The sequence below is a fragment of the Hyaena hyaena genome, unplaced genomic scaffold (genome assembly GCF_003009895.1).
Source record: "Hyaena hyaena isolate Hyena2069 unplaced genomic scaffold, ASM300989v1 scaffold_102, whole genome shotgun sequence".
NCBI classification, from domain to species: domain Eukaryota; kingdom Metazoa; phylum Chordata; class Mammalia; order Carnivora; family Hyaenidae; genus Hyaena; species Hyaena hyaena.
In genome coordinates, this window is record NW_024080734.1 from 354,555 (window position 1) to 376,215 (window position 21,661).

At 41.5% G+C, this 21,661-nt stretch overlaps 1 protein-coding gene across 1 annotated transcript in view; it reads left to right on the forward strand.

Annotated features, from left to right (window-relative positions):
- The window catches only part of DOCK2 (dedicator of cytokinesis 2), a 415,239-nt gene that overhangs the window by 176,281 nt on the left and 217,297 nt on the right, over positions 1 to 21,661 (forward strand). The window contains exon 27 of the mRNA XM_039235715.1: positions 4,575 to 4,670. Coding sequence (XP_039091646.1) covers positions 4,575 to 4,670 — 96 coding nt within the window. The remainder of the gene's footprint in view (positions 1 to 4,574; positions 4,671 to 21,661) is intronic.

Sequence of the window (21,661 nt, forward strand, 5' to 3'; positions counted from 1 at the left end):
TGAGTTCCAGCTCCACGTCAGGCTCTGTGCTGACAGCTCAAAGCTTAGAGCCTGCTTTGGATTGTGTGTCTCCCTCTATCTGTGCACCTCCCCTGCTCACGCTCTCTCTTTCTCTCAAAAATAAACTTTAAAAAATTTAAAACCTAAAAACCAATTAAGAAAAAAAAGAAAGTGTTGTATATATGAGTATTTGAGACTCTCTGACTAAATGTCCCACTCAGTTTACCCTACAGAGAAGCTCACAGACCATGAGCTCTACTCACATGCTCAGAGTTGGCAACCAACTTTTGAGTTACCCACACCAAAATATGAACATACTATCACCCATTCCAGAGAACAGGGAGCTACTTGAATGTAAACAGAGGGCAATGCAAGCAAACAGAGAAGAAGCAACTTGGAGGAAAGAGAGACTTCTGTGAGGCAAAGCAAACTTTTAAAAATAGAGAGAATTTTGAAAAAGAAGAGACAATCATGAATGAGAGAAAATATAGTAGAAAAATTTTTAAAGAACTGGGGCGCCTGGGTGGCTCAGTCAGTTGAGCGTCCAACTCTTGATTTTGGCTCAGGTCATGGTCTCACAGTTCTGTGAGTTCGAGTTCCACGTTGTATTCCATGATGATGGTGCAGAGCCTGCATGGGATTCTGTCTCCCTCTCTCTCTACCCCTCCCCCACTTGTGCTTTGTCTCTGTCTCTCTCAAAATAAATAAGTAAATAAACTTAAGGGGGAATAAAAAGACCATATTAACATCAAAAGGAGATTTTTCTACTTGAGATCAAAACAAGGGTTGAACCAAAAATGGAAAACAGAGGATACCTTTCACATAATTTGATTCAGTGTTGGAAAATGCTGAGTCTGTATATTATTACTTAAAATCATCTCAAATATGGTATGTTCTATTATTATTCTGGAAGCATTGTGGGGGGGGATCGGTTGTTCTGAATGGCATTCTGCAAAGTCCTAGGGCTGGCATAGGCCTCTAGTGAAACAAGAAGCAGCCCCCTCCTTCCAGCTCTTCTTCTACTGTGTTATATATAACATAGCCTTATGCATAAGATTTCACTTATAGAAAGATCCACCCAGGTATCACAGCCTATAATTATTAAAAGAAGAAAAATCACTACTATTTTCAGTGTGTTTAGGTTGGATGGATTAATTCCTTTGCCAGGCCCATAAAGGGAAGACTGACTTTGTCTTTTCAATTATAAGCCACCATTTAGTTTGAGCCCAGAAGACACTTTCCTAGAGATTCCCTCCACTTGCCTGGCACTGGAGCAATTAACAGTAGGTGATTTGTGGCTGCATTTTTACTGCTTAGTACAGGCTTATCATCTTGAAAGTTTTCCATTTGCATATATGCTATACATTTTTGGGGGGTGACATTTCGATATCATCCAGAGTTTAGATTATGTATTGCCTTATACTGCATTTTCTGCTACGTGCTGAGAATCTACAAGCCCAGCCTGAATGCTGATGCAGACCCAGGGGAATATGAATTGCAGCTACCACTTATTGAGGGCTTACTATGTGCCAACCCTTAATATCAAGGGATTTACCTGCATTGCTTTATTTATTCCTCAAACAGTTACTTTGAAGTTTCTCTTGTTTGCCACATTTTATAAATAAATTGAAACTCAGAGAGTAAAGGTAATTTGCCCAAGGTCACCCAGCTCAAATGAGCAGAACTGAGATTCAAACTCAAGTCTGTCTGATCCCAGAATGCTCTGCTATACAGCCTCTCATATTGGGAGCTTTCAGAGTGAAATGAATTGAATTTGACAGTTTTCCACTTTTAAATACCAAACTTTCTGAGCAGTCTAATTGCCGCTCTTTGGACTAAGATGAAATGGCTATTTAAAAGAATCAGGGGACAGGAGGTCAAGAGAAAAGGGGTTTTATTATCTCTGTTGGTAAAAGAAGAGATGTAATACTGGGGAAAAAGTAACATCAAATGGAAGCCATTATATAAATTTACAGTGGGCTTAGGTTGATGAAATTGCAAAGGAATGCAGAAAAGATAAGGAAGTCATGAATACATAGCACTGAAGATTTTCTAAAAGGGAGAGAAAAGGTCAGAAGTCACTGAAAGCAGTTAGAAGTTGGCTCAGTTGAAATCAGGGTCTATCTATCTTGACAGATGGAAAGAGGCCAACAAGTAGCAACCAGAGATCTGTGTTCCTGTTCCAGTCGGCCTGAGTGTTTGGGTGAGGAGCAGGCTCTAGAGCCAGGTGGCTGAGTTTGAATCCTTTTCTTCTAAGTTTCTAACTGTGTGACTCTGGACAAGTTACTTAACCTCTCTGGGCTTCAGTTTCTACATGTGAACAATGGAGATTATAACATTGCTCATCATGTTGTGAGATGAGGTAACACGTTTAGCAAGGTGCCAGGTATTTAGTAAGCGCTCAGAAATGTTAGTGATTATTGTTATCACTGTAGTCATGTAATGTAAGAAATAGGAGATTGTAAGTCAGGAAAAAGGCTTGAAGAAATAAAGGAGAAGGAAGTCAGGAGAGAGGTTGACCTGCAGCCAAGAAGTGTGGGGAGATGTTCTTACCCCGACCCCTGAGCAGATGTGGGGAAAGGGCTGGACGGTTGTGGGGGGCTCACCTAGTCTAGCAAGAGAATCTAGCAAGGGATTCAGGTCCAGCTGCACCGAGTGGAGCATGAGACACGTGATTCTGTAAAATATGTGCTTTGGTAGAAGTCCTCCTAGTGAGCTCTACAGGGGCTGGAGAATTGGGGGTTATAGCCAAATTACAAAAGAAGTGAGTATGGGGAGAGAGAGGAAGCAAGTTCTGGGCTATTCATCTTTGGACAATAGTCACTGAGAGCATGTTGGGAGGGGAAGGGGCTTTTTAATAAGCAAATGTTCATCCTTCCTTCCTTCCTTCCTTCCTTCCTTCCTTCCTTCCTTCCTCCCTCCCTCCCTCCCTCCCCCCTCCCCCTCTCCCTCTCTCTCTCTCTCCTCTTTCTTTCTCTTTCTTTCTTTCTTTCTTTCTTTCTTTCTTTCTTTCTTTCTTTCTTTCTCTCTCTCTCTCTCTCTCTCTCTCTCTCTCTCTCTCTCTCTCCTCTTTCTTTCTCTTTCTTTCTCTCTTTCTTTCTTTCTTTCTTTCTTTCTTTCTTTCTTTCTCTCTCTCTCTCTCTCTCTCTCTCTCTCTCTCTCTCTTTCCTCCCTCCCCCAACTATGAGTCTATTTTCCTTTCATTGGCTACATTAAAAGACAAACTACAGTTGAGGTGAATGGAGCAAAGGTTAATGAGGTACTTACTTATGAACTAGTGTGAGTAGTTACCTACTTTTTAAATCACCAATTTCTTTAGCATTTTGTTTATATCAGCCTCTGACTGGGTCCTGGAGACACAAGCTGTTCCCATATTTCAGCCTTCATTTCTAGAGCTTCACAGTATGTTTGTGTCATGGTTCTCGGCCATCAGAATAACCCACATAAAATTCAGAAATTACTAATACCAGGCTATCTCTCAGACTCACAGAATCTCCTGGAGTGGAATTAGGTGAGTACATTGTTCCAGAATTGCACATGACACTTTTTAAGTTCATATTGACCTCAAAAGGCTGGTGAGAGAAACTTCCACAGTTTGTAGATGATGAAGTAGAGACTCAGAGTTTAAGTTACAAGTGAGGCCACACAGCTGGTAAGGGCAGAGTTGGAACTCAAAGCTGGATCTGCTGATCTTAGAATTCCAGGGCCTTTCCACCCTCCCAGATATGCATGACCCATGACCACCCTCCCAGATATGCATAGATGAAACTGTGTGCCTTAAGGCTATGCTGGTAAGAGGATTTGAGGATGTAATGAATCTGTGTTGTAATCATGCACAGAGCTCATGCTCACCATGGTAGATGCTCAGAAACCATCGATAAGTTCTACCCAAAGTTCAGTGGCTTGTATTTAAAGTGGGTAGTACCCTACAGATGTTATATACAGACTTACCATGGATATCCCCCAAGATGGATAATGCAGCTTCTACTGTATAAACCCTCCCAAGATTGTAGTTTCTATCAGAGAAACCCAGTCCTGGACTCCAGAAACACTACCTCCTCTAGAGTTTAGCTATATACTGTATCACCTTTAGCTCAGAGGTGATCGTGGCTTCCTTCTATGGCTAATCCCTAGGTAATCTTGTTTGGTGACTCAGCTTCTTCATCACCCATGTAACCAATTTCATGCAGTAAATCCTGTACCATTCCCAGGTTAGATCCAATGAAGATACCAAGGTTCAGAAAAGTAACCCACCAATGTAGCACAATAATTCTGCACTTAGTATTCTACAACAAAAGTTTCTGATTCCATAGCTTAGGCTCTTAATCTCTACCTTATAGTTAAGGTGGTTAGTGAAATTCCTCATGCCCAGTGCCAGGTGATGATGGCCTTGGAAATATGATGACAATGACAACAGTGATGATGATAGTACTGCTGGTGTTGGCAGTGGTGGTGGTGATACCAGTTGTGGTAGAGGTCTTGGTGATCACCACATCTGACCACTGTTGGATGTTCTTTGGAAGAGATGTGCAGGTACAATATCTGGTTATCACACAGATGTCTCTCTGTTACAGGCCTTTACCTACCACCACATCCAAGAAATCATGGTCCAGCTCCTTCGTACGGTGAATCGGACAGTCATCACGATGGGGCGAGATCATGTTCTGATTGTGAGTACACCTCTTCCTCCTAACAAACATTTCAAACTGTTCAGAGTCAAGGAATGGATTTTCTGGAACTCCAGATCATGTTGAACACCTAGCACCAATTGTTGCTTTGTTTTGGAGTACAATAGTTAGATTTTTCTTATCTGAGTTGGGATAAAATAAGAGTTAATTCAAGTTGGTGAAATTAAACAAGACTTAAGACGTGTCAACTAAGGTGAGTGAACCAATGGGGATGGAATGCCACTGGTAATGATTGTAGAGTGAGAGAAGCTTTTTGTAAGTGGGCCAAGCAGAACTCCATATTCACATCCACCGGAAGCCTTTTGTTTTGACCTAGAGTCAAGTAATATCCAGTCTCAGGGTCCTGTGAACTTGGTTTTCTAAGTGGATTCATTGTATGTTAACTCTATGCATAGATAAAAATTAATTCAAGTCACTGCTAAGTTTTGGGTAGTTCTTCTGTACAAATGTTACATTTTGAAAATGAGGAGATTCCTGCCTCAAAGTCTGATTATTTTCCCTCTCCAGACAGAGTCCATCTCTAACCCTTTAACCTCTGTCCATCTTGCTTTAAACTGAGGGCCAAAAATAATGCTTATGGGGACCAGTCACCAACATAAATGAATACTCATTTATGTTCAGCTATGTCACTCCTCTGCTCAAACTCACTAGTGGTTTCCTATCTCACTCAAAATAAAATCCAAACCATTGCTAAGGCCTTAAATGTCTTCTGCATCATTTCTCCCACCCATAAAACATGATTATATTTGCTATTCCCTCAGCTTGGCCTATCTCTGCCTCAGGTCTGCGGGGTATTTCCTCATGTAAACCAGATCCTGGCTCAGGTGTCACCAAATCAGAGAGGCTTCTTTGCCCCGACTACCCTGTCTATAATATATATATATATATATACACACACACGTATATATATATACACACACGTATATATATACGTATATATATATATATATATATACACACAAGTATATATATATGTGTATATATATATATATACTTGAGTGATTCATTGTCTGGCTCTCCTTGTGAGAAAATGAGCTCCAGAATGTAGATTTTACCTGTTTTGTTCATTTGTACCTCTGGATCCTATAACAGTGCCCTGCATATAGTAGGTACTTGATAAGTATTTGATGAATGAATGAGTGAATGAATAAACGAAGTGTACCAGGCAGGGACTCTAATGTTTAATGAGGGCAAGTGCTACCCAGCTGTGATTGATTGACACCATATGGAATTGGGCCATACAGTTGCCAAAATTCCCAGCTTCTCAAGAGAAGCTGAAAATGTGGTATTTAAGTGTTGGCAGCTAATAAGAAACTATATTTATAAACATTCTCTGAGCCCCAAACAGCTGTATTGAGCTTTTAGGAAGCCAGTTTGGGATCTCAGCTAGGTTTGGGATGTTCATTGTCAATATGCTCTAGTCTTGCTTCATGTATACAGAGCATAAGGTGCTGAGTGTTATTTTAACAGAAGCTGGACAAGCAAGAATTTGATCCCTAGAAGCAATGGAGGATAATCATTTTCTTTAGACCCATTTGGTTCTGTTTAGTCATGTCAGTGCATGTTTACTTACCATACACTATGTGCATTTAAAGGAGTGGTGTCATCCACAGAGAGTGCTCACAGGGTCAGTGGCTCCTGCCTTCCTGGGACAGAGAGCCATGTAAATTGGTCTCTGTCATTTGTCTCACCATCCTTCCACCTTAGAAGTATCACCATATCTTATTTAGTTACAAGCTTCCATGTCTGTGGTTTCCATAACATGCCTTAGATAAGCATTTTATGACCTCTCTAATCTTTATTCCTTTTCTTTGGAGCTAGACCTAAAGGTGCCCATCCATCCATTTGGCTCATTCCGTTTATAGCAGATCCTAACTCTCTGTCTCTCCTTGAGGATAGCCATTCTTTACAGCACTGTCTGGATCATAGGAAGCGCCAAATAACCGGTGTCTGTTATTATTTTCCTTTCTGTCTGATACAATGCATCTCTCTGTCCCTTGCTTGTGAGCATAGTTTGGCTTTCGTTCACTATACCCAGTTCCTGAGCTTTTCATTTGATGCTGTACTCTGGTTACTAGCCCTTCCAATATGCATTCCTCACTGCTGCCCTATCAATCTTTGCCAGGACACTCCCCTACTCCAGAATGTTCTGTAGGTTCCCACTGTCTGCCCAGTTAAGTCTTAAATGTATTAGCCTAACCATTCTCAGCGTCTGTAATCTGGCTACCACCACATTTCTAAGCTTTTTCATCTACTTTTCTCCACCTGGCTTTTCAGCCAAAATGGATGTTTGGATATTGCCCAGCCATGCCTGGCACTTTCTCACAAAGAAAGCACTGCTGCTTTCTTTTTCTGGAATCCCTTAGTGTGCTATCTCAGTCTATTGGAATAATACCTCGTCTTCAAGGTCCAGCACAAATGCACCCCTTAGGAAGCTGCCTGAATCTCACCAACCTGGTTGGGACCTCCCTGCCCCTTTTAAATCACACAGCTATCTTTACTCCCCTTCCCTTCCCTTCCCTTCCCTTCCCTTCCCTTCCCTTCCCTTCCCTCCCCTCCCCTCCGCTCCCCTCCCCTCCCCTCCTCTCCCCTCCTTTCCTCTCCTCTCCTCTCCTCTCTTTTCTTTCTTTCTTTCTTTCACTTTCATTGGGGTGAAACTTAACATACTTTAAAAACTTTAACCATTGTAAGTATTTCAGTTTGATGAGTTTTAGTAAATGTGTAGTTGTGTAGCCATGACCATAAGTCAGTTTATAACACTTCATTCCTGAAAGTTCCATGCCTCTGAATGGCACCCTTACCCCTCTACCCTCTACCCTCTACCCCATCCCTAAGCAACCACTATTCTATTCTCTGTCTCTATAGATTTGCTTTTTTCCCACATTTTGTGTAAGTGAAATCATACAGTTTGAGGTCTTTTACATCTGACTTCTTTTCTTAGCATGCTGTTTTTGAAGTTTATATTTTAGGATGTATCAGTACTTAAGTCCTTTCTATTGCTGAATAGTATTATATTGTACGAATATACAACATTTTGTTTATTGATTCTCTAGTGGATGTATATTTGAACTGTTTCCAAGTTTTTGCTATTATAAATAATGTTGCTATGAATATTCATATAGCAACTTTTGAATGAACATATTTTAATTTCTCTTGTGTAGAAATCTAGAAGTGGAATTGCTAGGACATATGGGAATTATTATCTAACTTTATAAGAAGTTACCAAACTGCTTTCCATAGTGGCCATTTTATATTCCCATAAGCAATATGAGGGTTTTAGTTTATCTACATCCTCCCCAACACTTAATATCGTCAGTCTTTTGGATTTTAACAACTTTAGTGGATTTATAACAATTCTAGTGGGGTCTCATTGTGGTTTTAACTTGCATTTCCCTGATGACTAATGATGTTGAACATCTTTCCATGTCTTCTCTCTCTCTCAGATGTTTTTATCTGTGAACTTGCCATACATAGCTCCTTTCTCTTATACCACATAACTTTTAAGGCATAAGCCTATTTATAAAATGAGTAATAACTGACCTTCCTCATAGAGTTCCTATGGAAATTAAATGAAATAACACATGAAAAGCATTTGCACCGGAAACCAATTTGACAATAAATCACATTTAAAAAATAAATCTAATCCATAGAATAAAAAAATGCATTTGCAGATGTGCTTCTTGTACATAATATTTGTTTATGTATGCATTCACTGTTTTATGAGAACCTCTTATATACTCAGCACAAAGACTCAGTAATGAGTCAGGCATGGTCTATGCCCTCAAGAAAACCATGACCTCTTTCGATGGGATGTTTCTCTCTGTGTCCCAAACACAATTTCTCATCATACTCTGCCCACACCCCCCACCCCCCCGATCCTCCTCCACACTCTCCCTTCATTTAGGATCCCAGTTTACAGTACTGACCTCCTAGAACTGTAGTAGTTGCCCTTGACTCCTCCCTCTGTCTCACCTGCTTGTCCTTTTAGCCTTCCACTAAATTCTGCTGTTTTCTGCACATCTGGCTTCAGTCTCTCCCCACCTGGCTCCCCTGTTTGTCCTCAGAGCCCCCTGTACACCTCAGTCATTGGACTCATTGGACTTAGTTCCTTGTAAGGTGTTTTTTTTTGTCTCTCTGCTCCAGTCTACCTACATTCTGTGGATGCCCTTGAGGGGAGGGACCATGTTTTACCCACTCTTTTACCCTCAGCAGCGCCCCTGGTATACAGTGGGCACTCAATAAATGTTTGTTAAGAAAATGAATGAGTGACATAATCCCTAGAATTGATTTGTATATGTCTTTCTCTCAGTTTTGGAATGTTTTTCCTTCTGCAAAGAATGTTTCATGTAAGTATCAGGAACCCATATCTCCGGGAATGTGGGAGCAGTATAAGGAATTGCCTGTTCATACTTTCCCGTCTCCTGGGCTGATTCCAGGAGCCTTGCAGAGGTTCTGAGTCGCATGCTGTATCATTAGTCTCAAGGACTCTCGAGTTTGTTGGTGTAATTACAACAGCAGTGCTGAGTGGGGAGAACGGGAGGTGTGTAGAAAGCACACCTCGCTAGGAGCAGGAATGCACCTGAACTACAGGGAGGGAATAAACAGGTTTTTCTTAAGATGTGGCTCCATTTTCATAAAATGGTCCTTTCCAGCACTTTTAGAGTAGAAATATCTCCTCCAAATTAAAGAAAATGACGTTGGAAAGTAATTACTCAGAGGTCAGGAGTCCCTGTCTTAATGCTGAAGGCCTCAATTTAATTTCAAATTGAAATTTGACAAGAAAGAGAGAGCCCCATTCCAACCATCACTTTCAGTTTTCCAGATATAATTTTTACTGGTTAGTTTCCATTGCCTGGGAATATTAAACAATCAATATTTACGGCAAACACAAGACATGCCGAGCACTTCTGAAATCCTGAGAAAGCCTTGATTGGATATGGGGTGGCTGGTTGCTGGCATGTCATTATGTAGGATTGAATAGTGACTTTTTTTTTTTTTAATTTGTAGGAGGAGGAGGAACATTGTGATAAAAGGTGTTAGCTACTAAATTTACAGGAACCATAGGGCTAGGATGGATCGCTTCTTATGCACAGCACATTGTAATTATCATTTGCTGGCAAGAACCATTCCTGATTTTTTCTGTAAATTGCTTGCCTAAACAATGAAGTGTTGATGGTGACAAATGAGCAAAAGGAAATTTTTCAAAAACGAAAAAGCAAAAAAACTTTTACATGATCGCTTTCCCCCCTTCTCTTTGCCAAGAGTCTAATCAATCAGATATACATTTGTTTACTTAAGTGACCAAGGAGTTTGACTTTGATCCTGAGAAAGGCAGCATGGTTTGGTAAAAAGGACATCTTGGATATGAGAAAACAGGATATTTTTTTTTTATTCCACTGTGATTAAATACAGTGTTGCATTAATTTCAGGTGTACAATATAGTGATTCAGCAATTCCACACATTTCTCAGTGCTCATCCAGATAAGTGTACTCCCCTTTATCTATTTCACCCATCCTCCTCCCTACCTCCCCCCTGGTAACCACCAGTTAGTTCTCTGTCTTTGAAAGTGAATAGGAGAGGAGCACCTGTGTGGCTCAGTCAATTGAGCGTCCAACTTTGGCTCAGGTCATGATCTCGCCATTTGTGGGTTCGAGCCCCGCATCGGGCTCTGTGCTGACAGCTCAGAGCCTGGAGCCTGTTTCAGATTCTGTGTCTCCCTCTCTGCTTCTCCCCCACTTGCACTCTCTCTCTCTCTCTCTCACTCTCAAAAACAAATAAACATTAAAAATTCAAAAAAAGAGTGAACGGGGGAAATTGTCCATACTTGTTCTGGAGAGTTGGCTCTTTGACTTTGTGCCAATGTCACCCCTCTAGACCTTGGTTTCTTTTGTACAATGAGCTCTATCATTTTTTAGATCTTTCTCATAAATCTAAGTTTCCTGATTTGGCCAATGCTTATTCTTTTTTCCATCTCCCAAGATCCTGAGTCAGGGACGTAAAATAGATTTTGCTTTATACGCCAACTCGGGTGGGTTGGTAATGGTTGTCTGTAGTACTGTGCTAAGAGTCAGAGGCTACATCTGTGCTCAGGGGAAGAAGTGCTGAATTGATTAGTGATGTCTGTCATAAGCATAAGATTCTAGAATAGTGATGTATGCAGGATACTTGCAAATACTATGTATTGACTAAAATGTTTGGTGTTTTTTCAGCCCAGTCCAAAAGCTCTTGTACAACCAATATTCTCTTCTGTATATTTTTGGTTAAGAAGGCTGTGGTATAAGAGCAGAAGAGTAATGGAAAAAAATAACCTGAGAACTTAACACTTTACCAAGGAAGGGTTTCTAAGTGCTACATGTCATATTTTATCAAATGTAAGAATCACCATGATTTTATGTGCCCATATGAAAGAAATCATGCTACCAATTAAACTGTGACACAGTGGCTCATTTTTGCATTGATTGTAACCTTCAGAGATGTTAAAAAACTTTTTTTGACTGGAAATCAGATATGATGGAACATGTCTTTGATTCCTCATGGGTAATTGACAGCATCTCCCATTGTTTGGGAGGATAAACTGACTGAGCACCAGAGAATGAAAGCATCATGGCCAAAGTTACATGGCTAGTAACAAGGTGGGACGTGAACTGGGAATGTCCAACATCAGAATGTGTGTCTGTTGTGCTATCCCATAGGTCTTAGAGCAGTGAGAGGAAAACTTCTGATTTTTTGTGTGAGTGAGGGGGCTGTCTCAGAGACCCTTCCCTGACTGGTGCATCCTTCTGCTGACTGGTCTACAGAAGGCTGTCTCCTGTGTGTGACCTCCTTAGTCCTGGGGATGGACAGTCTCATAGGAAGAATCAACCAGGGAATTTACACATTGCCAGAAATTCTTGGAAGGGAAACAATCTGGTAGTTTTGTTGAAATTGGGATCTAGCTTTTATTTCGGGTAATTAAAGTAAGCCTCTGGGTGATATATTTTGGGCCTAATTACCCCGTTTTTCATAGAGGAGTCTATTGAGTGATTAAATAAAGGTAAATGCAGCTGGCATCATGCCAGCTCCGGAAACTCAGAGCAGTTTGTTCACAAAGGAAGGAAAAAGAAGTGGTAATCACCCCATCCTCCACTGCTTCACCTCACAATAGCACTGAAGGCTCCCGAAAACACCTGAGTCATCAGAGAGCCAGGCTTTTAAAGCTCTTCACTTTCCAAATGACAAATGGCCCCCCTACGTGACCACTCTGATACACTGTGAACCCACAGACTTGATGCTGGTGCAGGGGCCACAGCAAGCCGGTGCCACATCCACCCAAACTTGTCCCATAGAGAGCAGACATGAGGGCCATGTAGCACAGGAGGATGTGAGGTTCCAAGCCAGAAGTGGTTGGTTGACTCTTGACCTTCACTCAGCAACCCAGCACTTTTTTTTTTTTAACAAAACAATACTTATAATAAAGCTATTACTTATTGAGCAGATAGTCTGTTTTCCAGCAGAGAGCTAAGCACCTTACGTGTCTTACCTCTCCACCTGCCTCAGACACTCATATTTTATATCTGAGGTTACTGAGACACAGGTATATAACTTACCTATAATCACACAACTTGTTGGTGGAAGAACTGGGACTTGAACCCAGGCAAAGCTGTTTATAGAGTTCCTCCTCTTAAATAGCATATTTTGTATTCCTATAGTACTAAGACCTTAAATTATTCTGTAGGCATCGAATATTTTAAATATTTAAAATGAGCACCTCTGAGCTCTGGATACTGCTCTGCCTAGACCATGCAGTCTGGTGAAATGACCTATGTGGCAACTTTCAGAAAGCTGTGAAATAGCCCTGGATTTCTGGTGGCTTTGTAATGACAGTGATATCTTTAGGATCAATCTCCTCAATTATGGGAACCTATAAAATCAGAACAAGGGCCTCAAGTGTTGGGACTTACAAACTAGCAGGTTTTGCAGAAGACAAAGCTAGAATAGAGGTGTGAAATTATCTCAAGTTTCCTTCCCCTTCCACATACAGCTTGTCTCCACTCTCTTGAGCAGACCACCAGTTTCTAGGTCTAAAGGCCTATCCAATCCAGAGCTTCCCTCTACCACCAATGCTATGAAGTGGGGTCTGGCCATGACTGTCTCACCGCTGCCACTGCTGCAGCTGCTACTAAGACTCATTGCCTCCTCTCTTGTCCCTTTTGAATTATTCACACTGCAGCTCATGTGGTCTTATAAAGTAGAACTTTCCTGGGGAGCAAGCATCAATGGCCTCACCATGGCTGAAGATAAAAGGCCCAGCTGCTCACCATGACCTTCAGTGTGCCCAGTACAGGCCTGCCTCTTTCCCCCATACTCTTTACCTCCCACTCTTCTGCCAAATTGATGGAACTGCTCTGCTAGTTACGGAATGTTCCTTTTCTTTAAATTAAAAAAAAAATGTTTTATTTATTTCTGTGAGAGAGAGAGAGAGAGAGACAGCGTGAGCAGGGGAGGGTCAGAGAGAGGGGGAGATACAGAATCTGAAGCAGGCTCCAGGCTCTGAGCTGGCTGTCAGCACAGAGCCCGATGCAGGGCTCGAGCCTACAAACTGTGAGATCATGACTTGAACCAAAGTCAGACGCTTAACCGACTGAGCTACGCAGGTGTCCCCAGAATGTTCCTTTTCTTCTTTGTGTCCTCCTGCATGCCATTCCTCCTGTCTAGAGTATACTCCTCTTACCTTTCTTTGCAAAACCTTCCTCCTTGCAAACTCCTATTTCTCTTTCATATATTGCCCTGGGAAGCACATCTTGACCCACATTCCACTCATGCAAGTCGGGACCCCTCTGCTCTCTTCAACATGAGTCTGTCTCATGTCCTCATCATACTGTCATGAGAACATTCTTCCTAGCCCTACAGAACAATGTCTTCATCACTTCTGCATCTATAGGAAACACAAAGTTCCTGGCATATAGGATGACCTGAATGAACAGTGCTGAAGGAATGGAAGATTTCTTCTATTTACTTTATTTACATACAAACCATGATTCTTTTCCTTAACATGCAAGTGTTACTTGCATTACCCTTATGCAAGTGTTACTATTATCACCCTTAGGGCATGATTAGACTAGGAGAGTAAGGGAGGAGAGAGAATTGTTATTGAATAACTGGACCAAATGGAAAGAATTGGGGAAGGTTGCATTCATTCTCTTCAGAGGGTACATATGTTGGTGATAGTCACAGTTAACATTTCAGAGTGGTTGCTGTGTGGCAGAGATGGCAGTTTGAGCACATTATCACATTTAATCTGTGAGGTTGACAAAAAATTATTATCTGCTCTCAAAAAGGAAACCGTGATCAGAGGGTTTGAGCCCCTTGTCCATCATCACATGCATGGGAAGGAGGAAGATGGAATCCTAATCCAGGTCTACAAAGTTTGAAGCCACCATCTTAAGCATTTCACTGTACATGTCTGGCACATTGTTTTTCTGAGATAAAATTTGAAAAATTTAAGAGAGTAAATGTGTGTATGTGTCTGTGTCTGTGTATATGTTAGGGGGAGATCATGTTAAGAAAGAGAATTAACATTATACAAGAGTCCTGAAATTCCAGTTGATACCAAGAGGTGGCATCATTAGCTTGGGGCAGCTTGGTTTCTGCTTGACATGGTCTTGTGGAGGGTGCTTATGTCCTGTGGGCGGGGAAGTTTTACTATTTTATTTTATTTCATTTCATTTTATTTTATTGAGAGAAAGACAGAGACAGAGAGAGAGAGAGAGTGCAGAGGTGTGGCAGAAAGAGAGGAAGAGAGGAATCTTAAGTAGGCTCAATGCCCAGAGCAGAGCTTGACATGGAGCTTACTCTCATGACCATGAGATCATGTCCTGAGTTAAAATCAAGAGTCAGATGCTTAACCAACTGAGCCACACAGGTACCCTGGGAAGTTATACTTTAAAAAGGATTTTGGTAATTGCATATCAAAGAGTACATGGCCTAAAGTATATATGCAGAAAAAATGACTTAGTAGCTCAACTTCCAAGGAACCCATAGCATATATACACAGAAGTCAGTTATCAAGGTAGACTTCATATAATTGGGTCTAGTTCTTGAGTGACATGAAAATTTTGAATAGGTGGAGAGGAAGCGTTAGGGAGTTGTAAGAGGGAACAGCATTTCATTGCCTTATCTCCAACTACTGGTCTGTGAAACCTTCTCTCATTCCTCAAGATCATCTTTCTTCATTGGCCTCATTGTTCTTTGTCCATTTTTAAATTTTAGCATTACTATATCATAATGGAATTTTCTCTTCACCTATCTCTGTTCCACAGTAGACTATGATTCTTGAGGAAAGGGACTGTATCCTATTATCTTTGAGGATCCTGTTCATAGGCCTAGGGCTTGGCAGGTGACTGGCATTTGTCCAAACTATGGGAGTGAATGAATGGAAAGAACAATTAATAGAAAGTACAAATTAATGTCTAGCTTTAAAATAATTCTGATTTTAAAAATAAGATGAGAGAAGATTTGTTTCATGTCAAGCTTTCCCATGAGGGTCTTTTTTATATAAAATTCCCAAATACTTTATGAGCCCTGTGTGGTAGAATTCTTTCAGACTAAGTTTCAGAACTGGGGCATACGAAAGAGCTGGTTTCATTCTCCCAACCTTCCTTCTATTCCATGATGAGCCACAGAGATGAAAACGAAGGGGAAATATGAGGTTCCTAAATTCATTAAAACTGCTGCTGCATCTGCCCTGGTCTGCCCAGTTGAGCAGACCTCTGTTATGAGGACCGAATGCTCCGAGATAGTAAGCACGCACCTGTTGCTGCTGCTGCCATGACAGTTGTGGCTCAGTGACACACAACTTGCGGTTCTATAGGGGAGGTGAGCTCAGGCCCTGGAGAAGCTGGTGCCATGCTAGGGCAGTGACTAGCAGTGTAGGAAACAGTGTTGTCAGCATCCAGAGAGGGAGAGACAGAGACTGAGTTTAGGAATTGTATAAGGAGTACTAGGAAATGCATGCCTGGTACATCATCATCCGAATGAAATTACATCCAAATATCTCAGTGCCTTTCAGCTTTCTGTAAGTGGAGCCAGACAGATCTGATTTTGAACAAGTAATTTTAAGTGTGTTCTTGAAGGTAAGACTTCACTCTATCTCCTGTCTTATTTCCTGGCACTGGAGGAGAGGCCAGCCTTTTCTAGTTTTTGGAGAACTTTGGAAACCGTAGAAACTTTAGAATGTGTGCCATTTGGGCATTGACTGAGAGTGCTCTCACAACGAACATTGCTTTCCAAGGCCTGTGGAGTTGGGGCTCAAGGTCTGGAGTTTGAAAGGATTTTACTAGTTGGAAACTGGTCATCCTTTTCTTAAGGAGTGAGAAGGCCTTATTTCACAGATAAGAAGTCTTTTCACTTCATAGCTCTCTGTTTCTCAGTTGTCTTATCTATAAAATGGGGGTAATAATAGTTATTACCTGTCAATCCCATGGTGTGGATTTAATTTAAAAAGCATGTATAAAGCCCACCACATGGGGTTTCCCACCTAGCAGGCCTTTGGTAAAGAAGAGCCATTATTATTCACCTTCAGTACTGGATTTTTCTCTTGCTTTGATGCAAATATTATGTATCCGATGACAAAATATTCTGTAGCCCTGACTTGGGATCTCTCCTGGATTGGGGAAGTATTATTAAGCTATTGCTACAACTAGACTGTGAATAAAGCCCCCTTGAGATGAAACCAGGCCAGATGCCATATGTCTGCTACAAAGGCTTGAGTTCCAGACTAGAAGGAGAAATCCCATCATAGAGGGTCCTTCCCTGGGAATGTTATTATGGAGCTGGAGCTTCCCTGAGAGGCCCTGTTGGTGTAACCTTGAATACAGCAGGCTCCCCCACAAGGGTTCTTCCATGCTGTTCTGTCTGGGGCACTGACCTTCTAAAGGGGCTCAAAGGAATCAATTCCATCAAATGACCCTTCAAGGTCAGAATCCTTTTTTTCTAGATTTATGCTATGTTCATCCAGTGATACATTTGTGCAGTCATTAAATATTGATGATGATTTTTTAATAACATGAGGAAATTCTTTGTGTTAAATCTAGAGAAAGGGTCAAAAGATCCAACAATAAAAAGAAACTCATCAGGGATCCTGAAAGCCAGAGAGGGGAAGACATGTGGCCACTCACCAGAAGCCCTGGATCTCCCAGAGGTCAGGCTTGGAGACCCTGTTCTGAAGCTAAAATTATGTTGATATCTTCTGCTTAAGTGACACATGAGTTGTACATTTCTGTAGCTTCACTTTTTATAAAATGATTTTGCTTTCCTTTTATAATCAGGAAAAAAAAAACCCTCAAACACTATTTCTTTAAAAATAGGAATTAATGAGATAGTCAAACTTACTGAAGCATTTTCATGTATATAATTTTACTTTTCTTCTAACCAGCCTGTGAAGCTAGAAAGGCAGATGGCTTCATTTTAAAGACAGATGTGGGGGATGGAGGTGAAAGTACTTGCTCAAAATTGTGCAGAAAGTCAGGGACAGAAGTCACTACTCCTGGCCTTGTTCTGGTCTCTGTACCATGGGCTCTTTTACCTCTTAACATTTTCATTTTCCTACTTTCTCCCAGTTCATTGAACAATCGTATATGAAGCACTTACAGCATCTCAGGCAATGTGATAAACACCTAGAAGGCCGTAGAGATTCAGATGACAATTTCTGTCCCCCAGGACTTTGCTCCCTGGTGGAGATGTGCATGAGAGATTGACGAAAGAAATGTCAAGATAATATAAGCAGCAGCCTGTTCAAAGTGCCATGAGTTCTGAGAGGATGGAGTGACTAATCCCATGGCAGGGGCGGGGATGATCAGAAAAAGTTACAGAGAGGAGGCGACATTTAAATTGCAACTTGCTGTCTGGCATAGGAGGTAAGAGTCCAGGCTCCCAAGCTTGGCAGACCTTGAAGGCACTCCAACCTTCGCCACCTCATACTTGTATACTTGGACACATTACTTACATCCCTCCAAGCCTCAGTTATTCTTCTGGAAAATGGGGTGATTGTAAGCTACCTTGAAATAAATCAGTTAATGTAAGCAAAGCATTTAGTAACAGCCCGTTTTAACTTCAACAGACTAGAGCCTTTATTAGCATAATTAGTGGTTCATATTCATTTATTCCTCCCAAATGAAAATTATTTCCCATGGGAGATAGGTAATGGAACAATGTCCCAGGTAGAGGGAACAGCATGTGTTAAGTCACTGATGTTCAGTAGCCTCTGACTTTTTCAGGAGGTGACAAGGAGGGGGGTAGGGGAAAGTAGAGTTGTAGGAAGTTAGGCAAAACGTACTAGGTTGGAGTCAGATTGTAAGGAATTGTGTTGCTGTGGGAGGAATGTTATGCTGTAGGATGCTGGCAGGGTGCTGTTAGAGATGTAGAAGCCAGGGAATGGCCAGATGTGTGTCTGAGAGAGATCCCCAGGCAGCCAGGAGGGGGATTGATGTGAGGGAGCTGGAAAAGTAGAGAAAGTAACCCTTGAAGGCCAGTGCAGTGGTCTACATGGAACAGACAAGGGCTCATGATGGTGAAGTCATTCATTTCAATTAAACAAGGACCTCCTGGACTTTTCACTTTACAAACTGAGGAAAGCAGTTCCTACTCTTAGGACACAACATATAGTGGGGAAAGAAGGGGTGAAGGAGGAATAGAAGCAGTTTTCATTTAAGACAAATAATCATCACAAGAGAATAACGAAGATCACATTAAGAGGGTCAAAAGGAGGGGAGGTGGGGTATGACATATAGGTGCGTGAATCAGAAAAGGGTGTGTGCTTATTGTCAGAACACATTCCGCATCACTGGGCCATAGTCTTGAGGCTAGCTGCATCTATGATTTTCTTGACCAACACAGAGAAGGGAATCAATAACTTGAAAAAAGTGATTAGGCCTGGGGTTGATCTGAGAAGTGTCCGTGGAGCTGGTGGATGCATGGTTGTGGAGAAGAGGGAAGGCTCTGTTCAGCAAATCTATTCAGGTCAGTGGTGAGTTCATTGCATGGCTTTGAATATGTTCCCCTCGATCCCTAACTATAGACAGCATACTGTGTTCTATCTGGAAACAAACAAACAAAAAACAATGACAACAGCTCATGACCTCCATCACCCATATGGTTTCTGCATGTGAGATTGGATTCAGTCAGGCTTGGGGTGCTTGGTGAAAGAGCTATGTGAACCACTCTCAGTTTCATCAATTGAAGTGACTCAGCCCATTTGGCTCAGGAGAAAGAAGGCTTTTCTGTCAGCATAACCAGGGTATCACAACATCACATGTGCTACCTGGGAAACCAAACCCAAGCACCAATGGGAGGTTACTATGTTTAGCTGGTGATTTTTAAAAAATACATATTGAGGGTTTTCCAGGAGAAAAAATATATTAGTTTTATTTGAGTGAAATTTAATATAATATAGTTATGGATTCTAAGAATTTGTGAAGCCATTCATGATAATAAACATTTTTTTTGCTTTGGAGTAAATAATCCTTTGGTGTGATGCTTATTGTCTTTTCATTTTAGTTGTGGTTTAAGCCATGGCTCTACCCCAAATATTTCTTCAGTTAGATAGACCCTGTCTCCTTTAAATTGCATTTTGTATAAAAGGGACTAAGTCACATGTAATAAATTTTGGCATTTTAATGAAAACATTACAGAGAAAATAGTTAACAATCTGCTTTAATTTCAAAACTAATTTTCTCTTTCATACAGTAAGGCAGTATCTTGGTAAAATATGAAAAATGCATTGGGACTTAATTATGATGGCAATTTGTTCTGAAACAAGGTTAAATTGGGCTGTCAATATTCAGAATAAAGGTGTTAGGAGGTTGGCAGTAGGGATAGGATGACAGTGGCTTGATGTTCCTGGGTCCTGAGTGCCAGGTAGATTATAGTGGAATTACAAGCCCTGGGAACATTACTTGCTAATCAGTAGAAGGATGGACGTTCCTGGGAGATAGATAGAGCCTATACACTCCAGTGGGACCACCCCACTGGAGAACTGATAGACAAGAAAAAAAAAACCCTGGGGATCATTTTTTCCTGTTTGTCCCCTGGATCCAATTCATTCATTAATTTATTACTGCATCAGATATTTGAATTCTACTATGCTGAGTGCTCGAGATACAAAGGTAAGCAAAAATAAGCAGGATTCCTACCTTAAGAAGATTATAGGCTAATGAGAAAGAAATACAGTCATCAAATATATGTACAAGGTCAAATGCATCAAGAATTTTGGTGGAGGGGTCTCTGGTGCCAGGTGAGTATGCAAACGGAGAAATTCATGTGATCTAGGACAGTGGTTGTAGTAGTCTTAGAAAACCTTACCTGAGAAGTCCCAACGGAGCTGAAAACTGGTCAAGGGAAGATGGCATGAAGCGGATTATTCCAGACAGAAGGAAAAGCTTACACAGACCCTTAAGGATGCATTAGCATGATGGGTCCAAGGAAGCCTGTAGAGCAGACAGGGAAAGTTCCTGAGATGGAAGCTCACATGGGAGAGGCAGGTAGGCCCTTCTGAGTGACGGGCCTGGTCTTACATTCTAAATTTATCAGGAAGCCAGAGTGTGACATGGGTCAGATCTAAATTTGTCAGTAATTGTCTTTGCTGCGATGCGGCGAATGTGCTGAAAGGGAAAGGGAATATATGTTGGTTGACATTGGTGGAGGCCATCTGAGAGAAGGGGGTTGGGACAGGATGCCAGCAGTGGAGGGGAGGCATGCTCATCTTGGAACCTGGCTTAGTCTGGCAGTGAGAAAACCAAACTCTAGGTTTGCTCTTCATGGACTGAGGGTCCTAAAGGAGGCAGGCTAAAATCATATATTTGGGAAGCCTCAGGAGTAGGGGTGATAGACCTGACCCATTGGAATTCAAGCTGTAAGTTGGTTAAAAGATGGGGATGAAGTTGAGATGAAACTCAAAAGGGCTTTTGAGTGTTAAGCTTGTCAAACATGGTTTACACCAAACACAAACAGTGCTGGTTGGGTATGGGTTTCTCCTGCAGATCTTTTCATTGCAAGCCATGCTTTATGAGCATAATGATCAAAGACACCTATGTTTCTTGGGACTTAAGGAAAAAAAGAAATATGTTTTTAGCATATAGCAAGTTGCCTTGAGCAGCTTGAAATGAAAGCCTTTTCAAGCAAAGACCATATTGAGACCTCTGCTCAGCTAATGAGGAAGTTGAACTGCCAGTCAGAATGGGTCTCAAGTTTAGTGTCAGCGCTTCCGGGAACTACTCCCATCGACCTTCACATATCCCACCCACCACTTAGGGAAGTCACACTCCAGCATGACTTCCCCAAGTGATTGCTGTGAGCCCTTGGACGACTCATTGAGCCTTAGTTGACTGCCTCGTGCTGAAAATGGCAGGGACCCAGCTCTTACAGTGTCACCTGAAGGATATTTATTCCATGCAACAAGGATCTTTTGTTTCTCAGAGTGCTATGGTGTGTTTAATATACTTTCATATTCTTCTGGATCACTGAGGACTTTGTCACTTAACAATTCATTGTCATGGTTTCTGGTCTTAATAAGAGCAAGAAGAGTTTACTCCATATCAACACCATTTTTTGACTGAGAAAATCGTAAGCTTGTTTCTGAAAACCTCCTGCAGCCCCATGAAGGCATCTTGCATCTTCTCTCCCAATTTAGTTCAATCAGCAAATGAACAAATATGCAATTGTTGAGCACCTGTTGTGTGCCCTACATTGTGCTCAGGGCTTTTACTCACTTTATTGTCAGATAGCCTTTTAAGACAAAGGTTATGTTCATATTATAAGAAAAGGAGTCAGGAGCGCATGGGTGGCTTAGTCGGTTAAGCGTCTGACTTTCGCTTCGGTCATGATCTCGCGGTCGTGGGTTTGAGCCCTGCATCGGGCTTTGTGCTGACTGCCAGCTCAGAGCCTGGAGCCTATTTCAGAGTCTGTATCTCCCTCTCTCTCTGACCCTCCCCTGCTCACG